The 23,534-nt window shown below is 43.3% G+C and overlaps 1 protein-coding gene and 1 non-coding gene across 3 annotated transcripts in view; one reads left to right on the forward strand and one right to left on the reverse strand.

Annotated features, from left to right (window-relative positions):
* The window catches only part of Arhgap26 (Rho GTPase activating protein 26), a 386,554-nt gene that overhangs the window by 144,611 nt on the left and 218,409 nt on the right, over positions 1-23,534 (reverse strand). For both annotated transcript variants that reach the window (XM_032885465.1, XM_032885464.1), the window contains exons 13-14: positions 12,387-12,452; positions 8,683-8,757 (exon numbers count right to left, since the gene is read on the reverse strand). In XM_032885465.1, coding sequence (XP_032741356.1) covers positions 8,683-8,757; positions 12,387-12,452 — 141 coding nt within the window. The remainder of the gene's footprint in view (positions 1-8,682; positions 8,758-12,386; positions 12,453-23,534) is intronic.
* LOC116885073 lies at positions 10,799-10,939 on the forward strand. Its single transcript, XR_004385947.1, has one exon. It is a non-coding gene; the product is annotated as a U4 spliceosomal RNA (small nuclear RNA).

The raw sequence follows: 23,534 nt of genomic DNA on the forward strand, positions 1-23,534 counted from the left end.
CGCTTTCTGAAATGTGTAGATAGGGGAGGAGCTGCCCCTAGGAGCCAGACGCTCCCACACCCCAGAACCCCGGATGCACCGTTACACTCAGCCCTCTTCTGCCACCTGCACCCCTGGCAACAGTTGCCCACAGCATAAGACTTCTGAAATCCAGCCACATTGTTACAAGTACAGTAGTTTAATCCTTTTATTACTGAGTCGTAGTCAGCATTCTGGGTGTGCCAGAATTTGTTTATCCATTCTCGGGATGATGGACATCTGGGTGCTTTCCCGTTGTAGCTGCTATGAATAAAGCCTCTACAAACATTTGCACAGAGGCTTTCTACAGACTATATTTTTATCTCTTCGGTAAATGCTGCATTCACAGGCAAGACTAGGTCAAAATCTACAAGAAGAGACCAGTGATGAGAATGTTTTCCTTTAGATGAAATGGTCAAATTGCCTTCCAAACTGTCAGGGCCGTTTGCATTCCCACTGACAGAATGTGAGAGCCTGGGCCACTCGTGCCTCCTGACACAGGACACATCAGTCAGTAAGTCACTTCAACTTCAGCTGTCCTACGAGTCAACTGTCTCTTCATACATACAATGGTGTGAGCCATCTTCAAATGCAGTATTTTTTCCTTTGTCTATTTTCTTTAAACAAACATTCTCAATATTTTTGTCTATTTTAAATTGGAGTGCTATCATAAGAATAGTTTTAAAATAATTATAGCAACAAATCACTGATTATAAATATATTTTTATAAATACTTTCTTCAGATCTATAACTTTTCTTTCCTTTTTGAAAAAAACAAACATTGTCTATAGTACTATGTGGATTGACTTCCATCCCTCATGGATGTTAGGCAAATTTATACCACTGAGTTATACCTCCTGTCTTTCTTGTATTTTTTAATCTTTTTTTTTTCCTTTTTTCCGGAGCTGGGGACCGAACCCAGGGCCTTGCGCTTACTAGGCAAGCGCTCTACCACTGAGCCAAATCCCCAACCCCGTATTTTTTAATCTTAAAACAGAGTCATACCAAGTGGCTCAAACTGGCCTTGAACTTGTCATATTCCTGCTTCACCCTTCCAAATAGCTAGGGTTTACAGGTTGCACCAGTAAGTCCACCATGAATAGTATCTTTTTAGAGAGAAGTTTTATTTAACTGAAGTTCAATTTAACATACTTTCCTTTAATAGTTCTTGTGTTCTAGTTAAGAAAGCTCTTTAAAAACAAGGTCACAGAGAGATTTCTTCTGTGTTTTCCATTAGAAGGTTTACAGTGTCTGCTCTTAGGATACCTTTCAAGATACTTTTCACATAGGGTGTTAGGAGAGACCTCATTTCATCCTCCCTATTTGAATACCAAATTGCACCATAGTACATAGTAAAAGTCTCCATTCTCCACTTAATTATCTGGAACCCTTTAACCAAGATTCAAGTATGTGCTGGTTCTGTTTCTGGGATCTTGTGTCTGTTGTGCCGATATAAATATCTACCTTTCAAAATGCCACCCAGTCTTAGGGCAAAAGCGAATCATGCTTGTGAACTATCAACTCCTCCTGAGCCCTTCCTGTTCTCCATCTCTGTAACAACTTAGAGGAAAACACAGTTTCTCTCTGTATACTACCCTCCTTGTATATTGGACTTCATTCAACCCCCAGGTCATTTTGCCAAGACTAGAATTAATACTTGGCAATTTGAGAAACAAAGTTGGTTACTCTATTTTCTGACTATAAAAGTTACAAAATTTAAAAAAACCTTAGCAACTTCCTATATGTCACATCTAAGAACCCAAAACTCCCACAACCATTTGTGTTTTGGGGCAGGAATGTTTTTACTGCCTTGGGGCTGTTTCACTGGTTCTTGCAGTATTCTTATAGGCAGGGTGTTAACGGGTGCCGGAGTGGGGGAAGGGGAGCCTCCATCAGTGATCTCCCCTCTGGGGGAACTCAGGATCACGACAGTACCCTCTTCTTGGCTCTCCGTCCCCTGCTTTCTCTGGGATACAATCTTCAGTCCAGTTGTTTCCACTCATTATGGTATACGCTTTGGGTCACAGAGGTCAGCATGAAGAATCACCTGGTCCTGTGGTATTCTTCAGGAAGAAGTCCTCAGCCGCTTTTATTTATGACAATGTGTGCAAATGTGTGGGAAATGAGAACACAGAAGAATGGAATGCAGACCTTCAAGGTTCCAGAGGGACAGGGCATGCTCGTTCTGGAGTCAGGAGGGGAGAACACTGCCTGTGATGTGGTGGCTTAAAGCAGTGCTCTTTACCACCTCCCTTGTGCTCTCTGTAATTCTAACACAGGGATATTCACAGCACAGGAAGAGAAAACAGCAATGCTGAATTTACATTTCTTTGCCATCATAGTTAAACATTAATAAAGACACATAGAAGAAAGGGATGTGAGGCTTCAACAGCACAGCACAGAAGCCTTTTAGTTAACATTCTTCTGTTGCCAGAGCTGGGGCTCAGAGAAGGCCCTAATGCAAGTCTGTATGTGTGGGCGCATATGTGTGCATGTAGGAAGTTTGATATCAGCCTAGCTACATGAGAGACCCAGTAACAAAACAAAACAAACACAGAAAAGAGGCAGGAGGCAGGAGGCTATCCTTGAAGAATCAGCAAAGAAACAGGAAAAGACCCGCAGACTTCGGATTCACAGTTACACACTCCAGTTCTTCCAAGATCTTAAGCAGAGTGGGACCAGGAGGAATTATTCAGGACTGCAGAGCCATACAAGAGAAAAGATTTATGACTGACTGAGATTTGGCTGGCACCGCGTACAACCATCCTTCAATGTCATAGAAGAGAGTGACTCTGAAACAAGACTCAGGGAAGGGACCTCAGACCAAGGAGGATCTGTTCAGAGTGAAGTCAGCAGCAACGAGATTTAAACTTCCTGTGGAAGTCTGTGCACTGCGGGTACAGAATACAGAGAGCAAAGCATTGGAAGTGTCCACTCTATCATGTAAAGGGAATTCATCAAAGAAAAGGTGGGCACCATGAAATGAGCTGCCAACCTGAGGAACGGAATGAGATAGAGATGGTGATGGCTGACGGAGCAAACAGAAGCCGAGTACATTGAAGACACTGACAATTCAACCACAAAACTATGCTGCTAATGACAAGAACCCAGCAGGAATTAGCCAAAGTTTAAGTGAATGATGTAGATTCAGGGAGCAAACCTGATAACTCTCTGAGGACACCAAGAATAAGGGGAACAGCAAAACCCCAAAGAAAGGGCTCAGGTCCATGTGTCAGGTTTACAAACAACAAAGTGAAACAGGAATTTGTTCTTTAGAAAGTCCACCTCTATAAGCTCCCTCAAGGACCCAGTCACTATTAGAAGTACTAATGGATGACATTTAAAGTAGTTGAGAGTAGAAAGGTTTCTCCGTTTGTAGTTATCAATCAACAGTATACATATTTGAGGAAAAGGAGTGTTTAACTTTGTATGAATATAATCCAACTCTCACTCACACACACACACATACACACACATACACACACACACACACACACACACACACACACACACACACACACACACACGTGCTGTTAAACATGTATAGAGTTCAGAAGACAGCTTGTAGGAGTTGATCCTTTCTTTCCACTATGCATGTTCAGGGGATCAATTTCAGGTCATCGGACTTGGCAGCAAGCACCTTCCTTGGCTGAGCTGTGTTGCCAGTCCACAGATGATCTTTAAGAAAGGCAAAATGTTTTTAAAACCTTGGAATGAGGAGAGTCTCTTAACATATAACTCTCATCAAGAATAAGGAATGAGAGATTGGCTTCATAAAACTTTAAAATGAGGAAAAAAAGAAAAAGGGGAACAAATGCTTAGAACATGAAATCTTGCAGGACAAGAAAACTTGGATGAAAATGCTGCTAATGCAGCTTCCAAATGTAAAACGTTTACATCAAACAATTAAAACAATAAAACAATGCTAAAAATAAAAGCAGGCAAAATAAAAACTTCTTCAGTCAGCAACAATAAACATGTTCAAAATACCCAACTTAACAAGAGGGAAATACACCTTTGACATACGTTATTCACACAGAAAACAAGTGCCACAGAGTGTGGCTGTTTACGCTTGTGACAGTGAGCTTGGCAACAGCAGGTAGAGGCTGAAGCAGATGCAGAGCCTGACCCAGCAGCTCAACACTGTAAGGCAGGCTGTAAGGACACAGGCCTACGAGCGTTTCTCAGCGTGTGCAGGCTCTAACTCAGCAACGCATGCTCCTGCATCTTCTCATCTCATGCTCCCAGTTCTATGTGGGCCAGGCTATTATAAGGAGCAGGAGACCGAGGAGCGGGCCATTGGAACCATGCGTCTAAAGTGAGAAGAATTAGCAGTGTGTCTACTCCCAAGGTGCATGCTCTGCTGCGCTCCCCTGCCTCTCAGGACTCCCGTCTGAACTTCACAAGGGCAGGACGCTGATTCGGGGGCACTGGTGCATCTACCAGAAGTGTACCTGCAAGAGCAATGCCACGGGAGGACTTAACATGGGAAAAGACAACACAGTGTTGTGTGTATACAGCCTGCTAGAAAGCCTAGAGCATGTCTGTCCCATGATGTAATAGTATTACACAGTATGCCATGTTTTCTTACTATGTGCTGGTATAGATGGTATATATGTATGAGTAAAAGGCCTCATACACAATAAAGCAAGGTTGTCTCTACTCTAAAGGACTCTTATTTTCTTCTCTATGATTTTCGTATTTTTGTAAAATTTCACCAATAACCACTCACAATTTTTTAAACAAAGAAGGGAATTAGATTACTTAAAATACATAGAAGGAGGAAGAGGACAAAATGGCTCAATGCATTGTACTTGCCTCTAAACCTGACAACCTGAGTACCTACCTGGGACAAACATATTAGAAGAAAATGTAAACTTACACGCTGTTCCCTTTCCTCCCTATACACATATACATGCATGTGTGCACATGTGTGTGTGTGCAAGCACACACACACACACACAGTGTACCTTAATTTTAAAAAATATACAGAGATGGAAAGGAAGAGAAACAGACATGTAACCAGCAAGAATGTAGCTGGTGTGTATGTAGGGGGAGCGTGGGGCAGGGGGTGGGGTTGTTTGCATATGTGGTGTTTGGAAACATTTGTCTTCACTTAGTAGTATGGGGTGGCGGGACAGTACATATATTCTGTTTCAGAGAATCTGCAAGTTTTTCTGAGTCTTTTTAACTATCCAAAGACTATTTATTAACCTCTGTTGCTAGGAGGTAACCACGGTGGCTCTTGGCAGGACACCAGCATGAAGTGCAGGGACACTGCAGAGGCTATGAGGAATTCTAATAAGCTTTCTTAAGGAACTCTAATCAGTAAAACAAAGGCACTCTCAACACATTGGCTCTCATTCCCCATCCCGCCTACAGTGTGCAGTGAAGAATATAAGAAATGAACTAGCGGCTGAAGTCAGGGTCTGGTTTTAATCCCAGGCCATGTTTGCAATAGCAAAGCACACAAATCCATGTAGGAGAGCACTGGGACAAGGGAAAGCAATGGGAATCCACTTGTAGCTCGGTATGAAGAGTGGGAGAGCAGATGGGAGTGAGTATGTGCTTCACTCTGAGCCCTGAGGGGTTTGTGGCCTGTGGCACACTGTATTCTATACCATTGGCTAGGCCAGCCCAGCAGTGGCCCCAAGACTTGATGAGGATGCTATAATAGAGGGAAGAGGGAGGGGAGGCAGACCGGGCGCACTGGCTGACAACAGCAAGAGTACTAGATTCCCTTGACTGACAGAGACTCACAGGTCGCATTCTTGGCATTAGGTTCAACCTTACACTGTAGTCAGCTGTACCCAGGAGGATCATTTATATTCCCGTCTATCTGGAATGTCCTCTTGGCAGAAGAGTTGGCCTTGTGACTGTCAGCCACTAGCTGTTACTCTTTCAGGACATTCTCCAGATAGTCATGACGACTTTCCTCTATATCTAGGATGACTAAGGAAGAGATCAAGAGCAATTCCTTCTTGGAGGGGCTGTGGAGAACAGTGGTTAGAACCACCGCCTTTCAGAACATCTCATTGTCCGAAGTGGATCTCCTTAGACTAGCAGTCTTCTAAAACACGGTGTTTCTTTTCAATGGTGTCACCTTACCTTGCCATCTTTGAATTCTATTTGAAGCTCCATCTTGGTGCTCTCTCTATACATAAAATACTGGCTACTATGTCACAGCTCTTTGATCTAGCCCTAGATGAGGTATTCTCTGTCTCACCTATTGCCATCTTCCAGGGCCCGTTCATGACCACATACGTGTGCCACATCCTGTTATGCTGTTCTCCTCGTGCTAGAATCTAATCTGCTGCTGCTGTGCTGGTCACACTTCATTAACACAACAACCACTACTTCAGGAAATCATTCCCCCTGTTTCTCATTAAGAATCCTGCCCTGTCTGTCCACAAGCTTCCACAGGCCAGCCTTATCCCTACTCTCAGGCCCACACATAGGCACGAGCTCCAGGCCATGTGCATCCATCTGCTGAGGACAATGCAATTGGCTCCAAATCGAGACGTTTATCATATGACTGGTCCATACTGGCCAATCAAAGCCCTCCCTGTGGCCTTCTGCCAAAACTGTCACCTGAAAGACATTCTTCTGAGTGATGCAAGCTCCAATGACTGCAGTGCCTGGGTCTCTCTGGGACACTCCCAGAGAGAGCAAGGCCAAGGCCAGCAAAGGACACAGATGATGAGAGACTAGAAGGAAGACAGGAAGGAAAAAGGCTCATAGGAAGGATGGCATGAGAGTCTCTGGATCCTGCACACAGCTGCCTTCTTGGACAGACCAGCCACATAAGCAAGTGCCTTTTATTCTGTGAACTATTCTAAACCCTATTCCTGACTCTTTCCGTGGTGCATAGATCTCTACCACTTAAACTCTTAAGAGCACATTATCTCCTTTGGGAGGAAAAAAAGGCTCCTAAGCTTTTGAGCACAGTTCTTAGGTTTGTCAGCAGAAAGGGCTATGTTAGCTTTTCAGCACTAACTGGCCTCTTTCAGCCCCAGGTCGCTCTCTCAGATATTAAAGAACAAGCCCCACAGCAGTAATAGCCTCTGCCTTTACCCTGCAGCCTGCCTCTGCCCGTGCTTTTGCTCATCTGTACACAATCTGAACTCCTCTTTCTCCTTCGCTATTCCGACTGCAGATTCAGGCCGGTCATATTAAGTGCTAACACCATGTCAGTCCTGCAGCAGGTGAATGGCTAAACTGTGGTACACCCATACAATGCAATATTACTTAGCAATTAAGGAAATCAATGAGCAATGATACATACGAGTTGATCAAATCTAGAAATAATTAAGGACATTTTAAAAAAGAGAACCAACCCTCAAATCATATATTCTATTATTCCATTTATATAACAAGTGATTTCAAGGTGACAAATTTTAAAAAAAAAGAACCCTTGGTCACCAGGGTTAGAGACTGTCTGTGTGAGGAGGTAAGGCAGGGAGTAGACATAGAAAGGAACCCAAGACCACTATGGGAGTAAAAATTCTCTACATTTGGGTTGTATCGATAACCAGTATCTTAGCTGTGGTTCTGAAACACAGCCTGGTAAGATGCTAATTAGAGGAATCTGGGTAAAGGGTATGGAAGATCCATCCACATAGTTTCTTACGACAGCATTTGTCTCTCACAATTATTTCAAAAATTTTAAAATAATAAGACCGCATCCCACATGGGAAGTGAAGAGTGGGAAGTGAGTGTAGATGAGCCTCCCATACACCATGCTCTCCCATAGCGGCTCTCAGTGTAACTCATGATACCAAGGAGTCTTGACTGCACAGTGAGGACCTCATTCTGGACCATATAAAGGAATAGACTTCTACACATACAAAAGCTATTTTCAGAAACTGGAATGACAAAGAAGTGACAAACACAAGAGAAAGGCCCTTGCCTGAAATGCCACATTAGAGCCAGAATGAGAGTTAATCTTCCCAAGTACCAGGCTACGGCTTTTGTGGACATGGACAACAGCCACTGATCTATGAAATTTGATCTGTTTGCCATTTAGATCCATGTGACTCACTGGAGCTGGCTGCATAGCTAAAAATACAGGATATCTGCAGCCTAGGCAACTTTGGCTCGTGGATTTTGATTCAAACACTGCACATTTGGAGGTAGTGGCTTTCTATTTATACATCAGCCAGGGACAGAGGAGGCTCTTCTGATCAAGTGACGGCTTGAGGTCTAGAAGCAAGAGGGATCTTGAGTTTGATCTGCATATATACATTTTATCTGAAGGTTACATGACACTCTAGGTATCAGGAACCTGAGACCCTGAGGTCCTCTCAGGATAGAAAGATGCCCTTTCTTGGGCATGGGGTATGTTTAGTCTTAAAAGAGGACAGAAGGAGTCGTGAGCTATTAACAACAGAGAAGGGAGGGTGAGTGACATGAGTGACCAAGCAGCCCTTGGCCTGGATGCTGAGTCAGTTTGAAGTGCTTGATGCTTGGTCCCGCCATTTTATTTTAATCTCACCAAGGCCCACTCAGAGCCTCTCCTGTTCATGCCCAAGGCCACGACTAGCAAGCAGGGCAGGCTGTTGGGTCTGGGCATTCGCATACCCTCATTCCTAACCCAGAGGCTACCTAGAAAGCTTGGAGGAAGCTGCCCAAGGGACACGCCTGACAGAGCCATGTTGAACTCACCCATCAGGACACTCAGCAACTTCTGCACTCTGGAGTTGACCCCCACGATTCGGTAGAGTCCCTGTTCATTGATCCCTGAGAAGAGGAAAGATGATGATTTAATTAGATGAACATCAGAACACCAGTCAGGCCAACAAGGCCAAATGCTCTTCTGTTTTTCCTTCATTTTCTCTCTCCCTCTAAAAGCTGCTGTAATTAAAGTTCCCTGCCACTCAGCTCAGCTCCAGCCCTCGCCTTAGCCGGGTCGTTGGCAGGAAAGAAACTTCCCCTGTCTCTTGCCAAAGGCAGCAGATGAAGATTTTTAAAGATGCAAAATACGTTACTTTAAAGATGTAGTATTTAACTAATTCTTACATTCAAAGATCCAAAGTGGCATGACTTTAAAAAAAATCATTCACAGAAGAAGATAGATAACTTTGCACCTATTTTTACACACAACTTAAAAAATACTGAAGGGTAAGGACATTCTCCATCTTAGAGAATGCTTGTCAAGATGGAGAAATCAGAGAATCCATCACAGTTAGAGCGAAGGTGTTTACTGTGACGTAGTTACACACAGACCTCAAACTACAGAATGTCCGTTTACTGAAACGTGTGGGTTAGAATGCCACTGTGCCACTTACAAAAGAAAGCAGTCCGAAAGCATGGATGTGATGTGTGGACGGATGCGTGTGGTCTATGCCTGTTTGTGTGTGTGGACCCGCATGTGTGGACCCGCATGTGTGTGCATGCATATGGTGACTAGAGGACAACCTGATTTTCTTCAGAATGCCATCAACCTCCTTTGACACACGGTCTCTCCTTGGCCTAGGGTTCATCAGTCTGGTTTCACCGGGTGGCCAGTGAGCCCACAGACCTTGTTTCTGCTTCTCCAGTACTGAGATCACAACTGTGTGTCACCATGCCTAGCATTTTGACTTGGGTTTTGGTTTCAAACTCAAGGCTTCATGCTCTACTAATGATCTATCCCCTCAGCTCCAACAGGGAACAATTTAGACTGAGTGACTGAAAATGGTTTTCTTGTTGGCCCAAGTCCATCACATCTGGAACCTCTCAGGAACTGCTGTGCTTCCTCTCCAGTTCCCCTGTGAACTTCTTATTGTGAGAGTTAGTAACACCTTCTAGTTCTTAGGTGTACATCACATTCATTCAGAACTTCTTATGGTGGCCTATGAGCTTTACAAGCTACTGGTTTATAGTGAACATAGACCCTGAGAAGAGTTTTAGGTGACTAGGTTTCCCTCTTGGTTTGTGCTGCTCAAAAGGACAAACACACAGCCCACCTTAAGCAAGTACACTGGTTTGTCTGTATGTGCTTCTGCCTTTGCCTGTGCTAACTATTCTCTGTGTTCTTCTCCCTCTCCCTGTAAGTCCTTTTGAGACAGTGCCTTACTCCCTCTTCTCTTCCCCTTCCTTATAAGTCCTTTTGAGACAGTGCCTTACTCCCTCTTCTCTTCCCCTTTCCTTATAAGTCCTTTTGAGACAGGGCCTTACTCTATAGCCCAGGCTAGCCTTAAACTCTCAGCTCTCAAATCTCAGCTTTCTGAACAGCAGGGTTACACTGATTTTATCCTTTTCTTTTAATAAAAACAAACCTGCTCTTTAAAATTACTTTGGAAATATAAACTCTTTAAAAACATAGGCTTTACAGCTAAGGCAAACAGAAAATCAGAAGGAGAGAGTAAAAGATAGCGGAGAGATACTGCTGACACACTGAGACCTGCGCAAAGGAAGTCCTCTTAGGACACACAGAAGGGGCTCGGGCAGGACAGCTGTTTGTTTTGAACTGTATTTTTCACTAAACGCATGTAAATGTGGGATGAGGAAAAAAAAATCTACTTTTACTGATTCACAAGATTTTATTGCACAAGCGAATCACTCTTGAGTTAGCCAAATTTTGAGGCATTTGATTGGTTCCTGATTTTTGCATTTTAACCACATCACTGAGTAAATATTCTTTTGGCTCAACACAACCAACTCCCTTATATTCCGGAATCAATTTCCAATTATTGATCCCGGCACTTTCTGGGTATGTTTTATATACAATCATTGTGAACATGTCTTAATTTTTTGATGAAAGAAACTAAGAAATAATTAAACATTAAAAACAAAACTAAGCTTTGCGCAGTGGCAGTATCGTAGCCAATGAGGTTTATCCGAGGCGCGATTATTGCTAATTGAAAACTTTTCCCAATACCCCGCCGTGACGACTTGCAATATAGTTGGCATTGGCAATTTTTGACAGTCTCTACGGAGACTGAATAACTGTGGTCCAAAAAAAAAAATAATTAAAAATCAAGGTTCCTACCCTCTCTATCTGTATCTCAAGTTAGCTCGTAAACTCTCTTCCCCTTTAACAACTTTTAGCCGACTACTAACGTTTCTCGCTCGCGATCCTTACTTACAATGAGAGAAAAAAAAAAAAAAACAAAAAAAACAAAACTAAACAAACACACACACAATACAGACCTGCTTCTCTACTTTAAAGTAACTCCTTTGGAAGAAGCCTCAAGATGTTCTGTGGTTCCCAGCCTGCCTCTGTGTGTGTGTGTGTGTGTGTGTGTGTGTGTGTGTGTGTGTGTGTGTGTGTGTGTGTGTGTGTGTGTGTGTGTGTGTGTGTGTGTATGTGTGGTGGTGTGTGTGTGTGTGTGTGTGTGTGTGTGTCTTTGTCTGTGTCTGTGTGCATCTGTCTGTCTGTGCATGTATGTATGTGTGCATGTGTGTCTCTGTGTGTTTGTATATGTGTATACCTCTCTCCCTTTCTATTTCACCAGTAGTAAGGTTATAACTCTGCTTTAAAAGTCAGAATTTCTTTCAAATAAATAAAAAGTAGCTAGAAGGCTGGAGAATAAATAGACTCATTCCCTTGGTTTGGATGAAGATAGTTAGTAGCTTTTCTCAGGGCCACAATGGACCAGGGCGCTGAAAACCCTACAACGCCAGAACTGAAGATTCTGGTTTGTGATAGACCACAGTAACCCCGCCTCTCCATCTCATGCCCCGCTCCAACAGATCTCAGATGTCAATAAGGAGGAAGCAGCTAGCCCCTTCCTTCTCTGTCTGTCATGGTTCTCAGGCCCAGGCCTGCAGAACAGAGGTTCTGACTGGGGTCCATAGACTCTAACATGATCCCTGGAGAGAGTCCAGGGTCTATGAACTAGATGAGAAAAGAGCCTTTATTTTCACTGTCACTGACATTGTGCATTTCTTTCCCTCATGAATGTTAAACCACAGAGGTATTAGCAGTACCTGCAGCACGGTCAAATATTCTCATAACTCCTTACACTGATACAGAATGATCACAATGGCAAGCTTCCCAGACTGTACTTGCTATGAGAGCCGCCACTAAAGCTGTGAAGGAGGTTGTTAACACAGAAGCGCATCTACCACTCTGCTGCGACTGTATTTTCAATTATTTTAATAATAACTGAGGTTCAAGAACTGGCTTCCATAAGCCTAAGAATTCTATCAGTATACATGTAAGACAGTCTTGTGATCAACCAGAGACCTGAGTGACATGAAATGGATGGAGAACCCCTGCTTGAGACCAACGTGACCTGCAGAAACACTGGTACTGGCACAGCGGAGTTAATGAGTTACTTAAAATCAGAAGCAGCAAGTAGCAGGTAGCAGGTCCTCTGCCTCACAGATGCATGGCCTTCCAAGAGAACAACGCCATCTGTCCATCTGGTAGGCTACTTTACCTCTGGTTTCCACCGCATGGATGCATTTCCTTATTATGCTGAAACCGATGCTGTCCAACTGTGCGGCTGAAAGAATAAGAGAAGTATGGTCAGGCTGCGCATGTGCAAATAGGCTTACTGTACGGCTTACACACTGAAAGCAAACTTAAGAAATGGCAGTACAGAGTAATGGACTCCTTCCAGTTGCAGTCACAGGAATAACTGCTTACAGTCAGCTACGGGAAAGCAAATGTAAAGTGCTTTGAAAACAATGGATAAGTGATTTACCTAGATTATGTCTTGTAATGCCAGCAAATTCTCTTGAATGATACTGTTATCAGCCCCACATTACAGATGAAAAGACTGAGGATTGGAAAAGCTAAATATGACCAAAGTTGCCAAGTTAGCATGTAGAGACTTGCTCCAGGGGCCAGATCACCAAATTGCTTTAAATATAACTTGGAATTAAAAATAATCCTGTTCTGGTGAGTAGAAAAAGCAGAAACTTGAAAAGAAAATGAAGGAAAGAGAAGTAACCCAGCTTTAAACAGCTGAGAACAAAGCTACCTAAGCTAGACCCGGAAGCAGGAGAGCCTCTCTCTGTAGCACATGAGTGGGGTCAACGGGTTCTCCATCTGCTTCAGTGCCTTCCAGTACCACTTGGAAAAATGAAACAACCCACAGGGACAATTTTCTGGGCAGAAAACTGGTTTCTAAGTAGCAATAAAGAGGCCAGACATCCGCAAAAACTCAACCCCTAGTTTGGTTATCCACCAATACAATGTGCATAGCATGCAGGGCTGAGTCAGTTTGAGTGCCGGGGACATAGTGGATACCAGTTATTGTCTCCTCATGACAGCTACCTGGGTAGGGTCAGAGCTTTCCCACTGTGATTCTGTTTTGTATCAGATGACTAAGGACACTGGGCATCTTTCATGTGTAGGGGATGGATTACCATTCATGAAGTGCTCAGAATGAAGCCATTGGGAATTACGTGTCAGGCAGGGAATTACCTTTTTGTGCTTAAGAAACTTTCCAAAATATTTATGGCTGTCATTCTGGGGTCCATGGAATTCTTTACTTTGTTTTGAGAGAAGTGTTTCAGAGTGTCATTTCAAAGGCATGTGTAAAGTGAGATGCTGATACTAAAGTCTAGTTCTCTAATTAGTTCTTGATTTGTCAATAAAGAAGGCTGGAAACCAATTGCTGGGCAGAAGGTACAGGTGGGATTTATGGGTCCCAAGAAGAAAAGGAGATGCAGGGAAAGAGAGAGGAGCTTTTCTGCCGTGCTTTGGAGGAAAGAGAAAGCAGCAGACATATAAGGTCTCAGGGCGTCTAGAGCCTACAGCCTCCACTATGGGCAGGGGCCAGGGATGCTAGCTGGAGCTAGCTGATGCAAGCCACTAAGTTTAGGGCAGAGGGAGAGACGGAAATAATAAATCGATAAGGACACACATTTCCAGGCTGGAGGTATCTGCACCCAGCAACTGTGCCTAGAGGCAAGTTCTAAAGCAGATTCAAGGGCCTCAGGAGTGGCCTGGTAATGGGACCCCTCCAGGTAGGAAAGAGAAACTGGGCCAATGGTGGTGGATCCCAGGAACTAAGCCTGGAGGAACAAAGGGAGCAGGGAGGGGCTAGTAACTTGATTGCAGCTCCTGTTTCTAAAACTACAGGCAACAGACATGGTGGTCAGACGTCTGGGGAAAAGAATCGCTATTGTGCACTGAATTCTGGTAACTGTTAAGACAGACTCTGAGCTTCAATGTTTTAAAAGCAGGCCTGTGAACATTGCTTCCTTCAAAACATAGATGAATTTCATCTTGGACAAAAACCACTTCCTTACCCCAGAAACATCAACAAAGGTTTGGAATATTGGAAAGAACTTGGCAACTGGGAGGGAAAGTCCCAGTACATAGATGATCTACCAGGTCAGCTAGAAAGTGAGAGTGGTTCCTAGGCAAGTGGAACACAGAAGAAAAAGAAAAATGCAAGGGAATTTCCAGATAGCCAAAAAATAAATCCTACCAACTTCTATTAACTGCAACTCTTTTTTAATGCAAAGACCGCCTGTCAATAGTTAGATCAGCTTTCCCTATGCTGCTGCAATTTCTCTAATTTTTTTTAAAAGCAAGAAAACCCCCTCCATACTGATATTAAACTAAAAAGCTTTACAGCTCACACAGAAAATGCTCTATTTATCAGTGTATCTTTGATTGTCAAGTGTACATAGCATTTATATGCTGCAGAGCCAAACAGAGGTTCGAGATAACCCTGCTAAGCCTAGTTTATTAGACTTGTACATTCACTTGACTACCTAGTTTTGTAAACAGATAAGATTATGTTAAGAAATGGAACCCACATCAAACAAGATGCCCTAGAACTCATAAAATACAGTTTAGCGCTGATGTTCTGATCTGTAAACCAGAACTGCACTACACTACTGCACCGGCCACATCCTTAACTTTTCCATCGGCCTTTATCCCGTCTCAGACACTGTGTGCGGGCACATACATGCACATGCGGTTTGATGTCTACTCTCATCAATTTGAATTTCCTGATGACATCGTGACTGGGTTACTAATAATTAACAGCTGCATATTCTTTAACTTGGCCTAAATGTCACCGATCTGACAGGGACTCCGCTGTATCTATAAGCAGAACATTGGTTCTGACTTTGGCCCAACTGGGTTCATAATCTTAGCAATTGAGATCCAGTCTGCAAAGTGAATTCCCACTAAAAGTTCTGGAACACTATCACCCTGGAGCAGAGTTTGCAAACGACTGAGAAAGTGGCGTGCCAGATGGATGCGGCTGGCTGTCCTTAATCCCCTTGAGCAGGTGATTCAGCCCATTCACTGAGCCAAGGCTCAGAAAAGGTCAGGGATTTGTTTGCAATTTCTGTATCCTTATAATCTCCAGAAATAATCTCTCATTAAATATCTACTAGGTTTGTATTATTCCCTTAATTTGACTTGCAATGAGCTGATGTAGGAGCTGTGGCTCCCAGGCTCAGCATCCTGTGAGGCAGTTAAAACTTGGCTTCTCAGCCTCACTCAGCCTCAAGTTCCCCGGACCCAGGTTTGCATCAGCAGCCCACGCTGATGCGTTATAATTAATGTTGGCAGCATGCACACAGACGACGGCAGGCTGACCTCCCAAGTTAGAAAGGAGCCTCCATCCAAACTTCCATCGCAACCTCTGAAGCCCTGTACCTATCTCTCCTTTCCAGAGAAAAGAAAGGGCCAGGGTCACATAACTCCATTCTGCAGAAGCACTGAGAGAATATGGGAAAACAGGAGGGTTGGGCACATGCTGGGCCAACTCGGTGCATCGTAGGGCAAACCCAGATCAGTACCTAACAGTGGTGTGGGTTTGGGTTACTATGCTGATATGAACTCCGGGAAGAGGAGGTAGGAGAGTCAGAACTGTCTTGCCTTGGTGTGATGATAAGACGCCAACAGAAAAGGTACCATCAATTCTTTTTCTTGCCTAAAAGACCCAGACAGAAAGACAAGGTTCTATCATAACTACCACTGACTATTATACTGTGAATAAAAACCAAAGAAACAACAAAAAAAAAAAAAACCACTCAAAAGAGATGGTGGAGGAGGAGGTGGAGGTGTAGGAGGAGGAGGTGGTGGAGGAGGAGATGGTGGAGGAGGAGGTGGAGGAGGTGGAGGTGGTGGTGGGTGGTGGTGGTGGTGGTGGTGGAGGTGGTGGTGGTGGTGGTGGTGGTGGGGGTGCTGGGGGTGGTGGTGGAGGGGGAGGGGGTGGTGGTGGTGGTGGTGGTGTGGTGGTGGTGGTGGTGGTGGTGGTTGTGAATGCATTTGATTGTATGTGACAACTCTAACAAAACCATGAGCATCTCTCCTCCTTTCCGCCTTTTATATATATCCAAACTATCACCAAATTTCCATCATTCTCACTTAAAGTTTCTCCATTTTGTGTAGCTCCCATCTTCACCACTGTCTTGGTTCCAATGCAACAAAAAGATTTATTAGGTTAAAACACTGTGTAAATAAGAGGGCTTGCCAAGGAGTGTAAGATACCCAAGCTGACCTGATTAGAGGGAGAACAAAGGTGGTCTCCTTGAGCTCCTGTCCTCTGAGGAGCATGTGCAAGGCATTGCTGCCCTTCCTCCTAGTAAACTTCTCAACTTTGAGTAGTTGCATCTTTACATAAATTCTCACATCTAATACAACTAACAGAATGAACTGTGGGGAAGGACAAATTCAAAGAAAGCCTTTGCCTATTAGAAAGCCAGCCTATATCACACCAGGGGTGGCTGAGACAAGAGGGAATGGTAGACCGAGACGTTTAAGTCCAGACACGAGAGGCAGCCCTTTGAGGCTGCTATACAGATTGACAGAGTGCTCTCCACTCTCAAGAAAGTATCCCAATTCTGCTTTCTTAAGGGCAGAAATAAAACTTGACTACTTATTTATTGTGCCTGTGTCCTGGTGTGAATTCTTCTACTTTGGAAGCCAAAGAATTGAAACTACTGTTGTGTTGGATCCAGAGAAAGTATCCAGGAGGAGATAGCATCTCTTCCCATCTTCCTTCCATTATCTGTGCTGCCAGGGTGTTTGCAGTGACTTCTGAGCTAGCCTCTTCATATCTCTTTTCGCTTCCTCCTATCTTTCCACTACCTTGCTGTCCCTATTTGTAAAAACAAAAACAATTCCACTAAAATCAGGGATAAGACAACGCTACGCACTCGCCTTATCTCTTCAATATAGTACCTGAAATTCTAACTAGAGAGATAAGGCAACTAAAGGAGATCATGAGTGTAGACATTGTAAAGGAAGAAGTCAAAGCATCACTATTTGCAGATGACGCGATAGTATACTTACATGACTCAAAAAATTCTACCAGAGAACTCCTACAGCTGATAAGCATGTTCAGCAAAGTGACTGGATACAAAATCAACTCAAAAAAATCAGTAAGTCCTCTTTTATACAAATGATAAACAGAATGAGAAAGAAATAATGGAAATTCTTTACAATAGCCAGGAATAATATAAAACATCTTGGTATAACTCTAACCAAGCAAGTGAAAGACTTACAGGTCAAGAATTTCAAGTCTCTGAAGAAAGAAAGTGAGGAAGGTGGAAAGATCTCCCATGCTTATGGATCAGTAGGATTAACATAGTGAAAATGGACACCTTAACCAAAATCAATCTACAGAGTCACTGTAATCCCATCAAAATTCCAACACAATTCTTTGCAGACCTTGAAAGAACAATTCTCAACTTCATATGGAAAAACAAAAAACCCAGGATAGCTAAAGCAATTCTGAACAATAAAAGAACTTCCAAAGATATTATCATCCCTGACCTCAAGCTGCACTATAGAACAATAGTAATATGAAAACTGCATGGTATTGGTACAGAGGCAGACAGATTGGCCAAACTGAAGACCCAAAAATAAACCCACACACCTATAGACAAAAGAAGAAAAAAAAAAAAACAAAGCAATGGAAAAGAAAGAAAGCATTTTCGGGGTTGGGGATTTGGCTCAGTGGTAGAGCGCTTGCCTAGGAAGCGTTAAGGTCCTGGGTTCGTCCCCAGCCCCGGAAAAAAAAAAAAAAAAAAAAAAAAAAAAAAAAAAAAGAAAGCATTTTCAACAATGGTGCTGGTCTAACCAGTTGTCTGCATGTAGAATAATGCGAATAGACCCATATTTATCGCCCTGCACAAAACTCAAAGTCCAGATGGCTGAAGGATCTCAATATAAAGCTGGATATACTAACTCTAATAGAAGAGAAAATGGGAATAGCCTTGAACACATTGGTATAGGAGATAACTTTCTGAACAGAACACCAATGGCTTAGGCTCTAAGATCAACAATTAATAAATGGGACCTCAGGAAACTGAAAAGCTTCTGTAAGGCAAAAAAGACTCAATAGGACAAAATGGCAGTCAACAGGTTGGAAAAGGATCTTCACCACCCTTACATCTGATAGAGAGAAAGTTAATATCCAAAATATATAGAGAACTCAAGAAATGAGACACCAACTATCCAAACAACCCAATGTAAAAATAATAATAAGATACAGAGCTAAACGCAATTCTCAACAGAAGAATCCCTAATGGCTGAAATGATCAACATCCTTAGTCATCTGGGAAATGCCAATCAAGTGACCCTGAGGTTCCATCTCAAAGCCATCAGAATAGCCTGGCTAAGGTCAAAAATTCAAGGGATAACACATGCTGGTAAAGCTGTGGCTCAAGGGAACTCGCCACCATTGCTGGTGGGAGGGCAAATTTGTACAACCACTTTGGAAATCAAGTTGTCAGTTTCTCAGAAAACTGGGAATAGTTCTACCTCAAGACCCAGCTATACCACTCTGGGAATATACCCAAAATATGCCCCACTATACCACAGGGACACTTGCTTAACAATTACAGCAGCTTTACTTACAATAGCCAGAAACTGGAAACAACCTAGATATCCCTCAACTAAATAACAGGTAAGGAAAGTGTGGTGCATCTACACGATGGAATATTACTATTCAACTATCAAAGACAAAAACATCAAGAATTTTATACGAAAATGGATGGAAATACTGATACTTGAAAATATTATCCCAAGTGGAGTAAGCCAGACCCAAAAGGCCATGCATTGTATGTGCTCACTTATAAGCAGATATTAGTCATAAAATACAGGATATCCATGCCATAATCCACAGACCAAAAGAAGCTAAGGAAGAGGGAAGGTCCAAGCATGGATGCTTGAATGTAACTTAGAAGCAGAAATAAAATAATTATAGCAGGCAGATGGAGGGAGGGAACTGGATGGGGAAGGGGAGGGGGAGGGGAATGAGGAGGTGTTGAGAATCAGGGGTGGGGAGAGACAAGAGGGAAGGCCAGAAGGCTAAGAGAGTGAATGGAAATATGCAGCTCGAAGAGACCTTGCCTGAGACTCATAACTATGAGCTATGCAACCTGAGGAGGCCACTTCCTATAGGCAGGCAGAAACCACAGTGGAAGGATAAGGACACCAACCCATCCACGAACTTTCAACCCAAAATGTATTCTATCTACAAGAAATGTAGGGACAAAGATGGATCTGAGGCTGAGGAAATGGCCAGGCAATAACCAGCCCAACTAGAGACCCATCCCATGGCAAAGCACCAATCCCTGACACTACTAGTGATGCTCTGTTATGTTTGTAGACTGGAGCCTAGCATAACTGTCCTCTGAGAGGCTCCACCCAGCACCTAGCCGGAAAAGATAGAGACCCACAGCCAAACACTAGACAGAGCTCCAGGGACTCTTATGGAAGACCTATTCTTGTCCACCCTTCCCCGTCCTGTCCATACATATATAACAGATATAGCTAGGTCTTCATGTGGATCCCCCAACAACTGGAGCAGGGGCTGTCCCTAAAGCTGTTATGTGTCTATAAAACCTCTCCCCTGAGTATGCTTTGTCTGGCCTCAGTAGGAGAGGATGAACCTAGCCTTGAAGAGACTTGATGTGTCTGAGTGCAGGGGACCTCCACCCTCTCAGAAGAGAAGGGGAGGAGGAAATTTGGGGAGGGATTGTGGAAAGGTGTGGACTGGGAGGGCAAACAGTGATAAGGATGTAAAGTGAATTTAAAAAAACAAAAACAAACACAAGCAAGAACAACAACAACAAAATCCATGTTGCCTCCCTACTTATAATCCATCAATGGCAAATTCCAGCAACCTAGCTTTCTCTTTCTCACCTTGGCTTGTCCAATTGATTCTAAAAACAAATGATATTCCTTTTTTCCTCTAAAAGGAAACACATGATCTCTACACCATATTTATCTATACTGAGCCAACCCACCCACTAGGTTTGATGCCACAAAACTTTACCCCAACAATTCAACTCCGTGCACAGTATGGCTATCCCTCTGTGAGACAGACACATTGCTTTAAGCTTTTCAACAACAACAACAACAAGAACAAAAACAAAAGAGTCTTTGGTCTATTTCTTACTTTAAGGAACTGCTTTCACTCATTCTTATGCTTCAGTGATATTGAATCATTAGCTTATTTATTCAACCTGCAGTGTCAACACTGTCCGGGAGGTGACCCAAATCCTTAACGTGAACCGACAGAGCCGTGTGGCCAGCCCTAGCTTGCTTCCTTCCCCAGCCTCCTCAGATGCCACTCCCCTAGCACTGAGTGCCTCACCACACTGGCTTTCTTTGAGCATCTACTTAACCACATTCTCCAACCTTTGCATAAGCAATGAGTCTAACCTTATCCATTTGGCCTATTTAATACAGAACTCTCCTAAGAATAAATTTCTTTAAACATCTCCTTAATCTCCTCCCCTAGCTCAACAGTCCATGTGTCTTACCAATCTCTCTCACAATGGACAGCACAGATGTCAAGCTTATATTTGTGTGACTCTGTGAAAAATAATGTCAAGTACCAAATTAAAGTAAGCAATCATGGAGGTAACGGTTCATAAATCTCTCTGCCTACTCATTTCATTCACCACTGTATCTCTCTTTTCTTGGCAGTGTCCATTCCAGGAGTCAAGAGACGTAGGGAGGCTTGTAACACAAACCCTGAGCCCCCTCCTATGCACTCTGCTTTGGTAAGTGGGAGAACCCTTTGGAAAGCAGCCAGGACCTTAAACTATCATGGCCAGACCAGACACACAAAAAAAGATCGCTAACTCAACCAATTGCCAGCATCTGCACTACCACCTTCCCTGCAGGATATGAAGGATCTACCAATTCTAGGTCATAATATGTAGAATGAGCTTCTGCCAATATGGTATATGGAGTAAGTCCAAGAAGTTCACAGATATTTCTTAGAGCTATATACCTATATAATGATTGTTAGAAACTGTTTGACATAAAATATACTGCATGATATAATTATATTGTAAGTAGAGCTTAAAAAAGAAATTGATTTAAAGGAAACAATCATAATGAAGGTAATACATGCATATAGAAACATGAGCTGTAAAAATGGCACACAAGAAACATATCTGAGCTAATGTCTCACATGCCCCAAGCTGGTGCTGCATTCAAGCTAGCTAAAAGGACGGTCCACCTGTATCCAATCCATCAGCCAGGCCTGTAAGTAATAGGTTAAAAGCATTCCTAGAACCCAGATCCCTATGGTGTGCTTAGAGCTAATACCGGGAGCCGAGCCTGTCCAGTCATTTTCCAGGACTGCTGCAAACATCTCCTACCTGCTTCTCCTTTTGTTCCCTAGGTCTATTCTTCACAGACCTCCAGGGCCATCCTTTTAAATGACAGCAGCATAGACAATCCACATTATCTCACCACAGTGCTCTAGGGGCTTTGCCAATGCTAAGAACACAGTCTTAACTCGTGGTGAGCACATGAGTCTAGCCCGAGCCTACCTGGCTCCTCTCCTCCAGGCCTCCTCCCATCTGTCCCACGGTCCTTTTGAATATCCCTAGTACTTCATTCATTCCCTTCCTCAGGGTGTTTGTGTGTGACTGGCCCTTTGGTAGACAATACTTACCTATCAACTTCTCACACGCATCCTGCTCTCTTTCTCTGAGGTCCCTGCTCAAAAGTCACTTCTTTGGAGGCTCTAGCCATCTGACCTAAGTGCCTTTCCCTGAGTCTCCAACTCCTTCACATTTCTTCATGTGATTTGCCTCTACCAGAAAGTGTACCCTGGTCTACTGGTTTATTGTCAATCTCACTAGAGTACAGCCTTCATATTCACACTGTATACAAATACATGTGGTAGTCTATTTGACATGCACATTTTGCAGTTTTTTATACATCAGTTAATTTTTTTCAATTAAAAGTCATGACAGCTTTACAAGGGCAGGGGATCAATTGGCCAACGCATGGCTTTATTTTCATGAATGTTTCCTGAATGAGGAAACAATTAAACTCATATATTTCCAGCCGAAAGACCAAGAACTAACAGTTAAAATGTTCTCGACACCCCAAAGACCCTTTAGGAGTACATGATTGACTTAACACAACAAGCCTGTGCATGTGAAGCTGTCAGGTACACCTGCCCAGGGTGTCCGCCATCAAGGCCAGGCCTCTAGGCAGCACCTGACAATCCAAACTCCCCTCCCCTATCTGACAAACATAGCCATTACCCTGCTTTCCACAGATTCTGGGGACAAACAGAAAAACTGAGCTGGAAGACAGACACAGTAATGAAAGGAACATAAATAGAAGGAAAAGAGAATCACTGCTTGCCTGTAATAAATCTCTCAGCTCTCTACCTAAATCAAGGAGGCCCTAGGATAGCTGTAAAAAGAGGCCCATCTCAACTCGTGTCAGGAGGCCCACGTGGACCATGTCAGCTGCTGCAGAGCACAGCTAAGGGCTGCACATCTGCCATGGGAAAGAGTGTTTCTCAGGACAGGGATGCTGGAAGAACAAGCTCTCAGTCAAAGCTCCAGCATCATCAGCGCCATTATCTCCTGCCAGCAGATCGGGCATCCTGAGAGTATCTTAGTCCACTGGCCTCAAATCCTTTTACTAAGGTGCTTTGCACTGACTTCTGACCCAATAAAAGACAGAAGTATTTCAAACTTTCAGAGCCAAATGCCTCAGCCTGACTCTCAAGACCCTTTCTCCTTCCTCTCATTTTCAAACCTACCTGCTACCTCCAAACGCCCCAGGAACTTTGCCCTTCTTTTGTCACAATAAATTCTGAGAAAGCAAAGGTGAAGAAAGAGATGGCATTCAGACCCCAAACCCACTGCGATGGACAGACTTCATATATCTACCTTCCTCATGTTTAAGATGAAGATTTAGGAAAACCCAATGAGGCAATGCCTGGGAAGACAGGAAGGGACTTGAGAGGTGGCCAATAATCTTAGGATAAAAAGGATGCCACGGATAATAGGAACAGCAAACAGTGATGTTTAATGACTGTGTCTACCACTAGCGACCACTAGCAAAGGATTTCTCTCCCAATGTTATTTAATTCACCTGCAAAGTCAAGATGTATGTATGTACTAAAGCCAGTTCCTCATACAAATAACAAGCCTGGAGTTTCCCAAGGTCAGACATTATTACAGCAATAGCACTGCATTGTAATCTATGTAGTACTTCAGACTTAAATATCCTATACTACCCCACAGTCTCTGCTAGCCCTTACACACACACACACACACACACACACACACACAACCCACACCATACCACACCACACCACACATACACCCCACAC

The sequence above is a fragment of the Rattus rattus genome, chromosome 15, assembly GCF_011064425.1.
Source record: "Rattus rattus isolate New Zealand chromosome 15, Rrattus_CSIRO_v1, whole genome shotgun sequence".
Taxonomy (NCBI): Eukaryota; Metazoa; Chordata; class Mammalia; order Rodentia; family Muridae; genus Rattus; species Rattus rattus.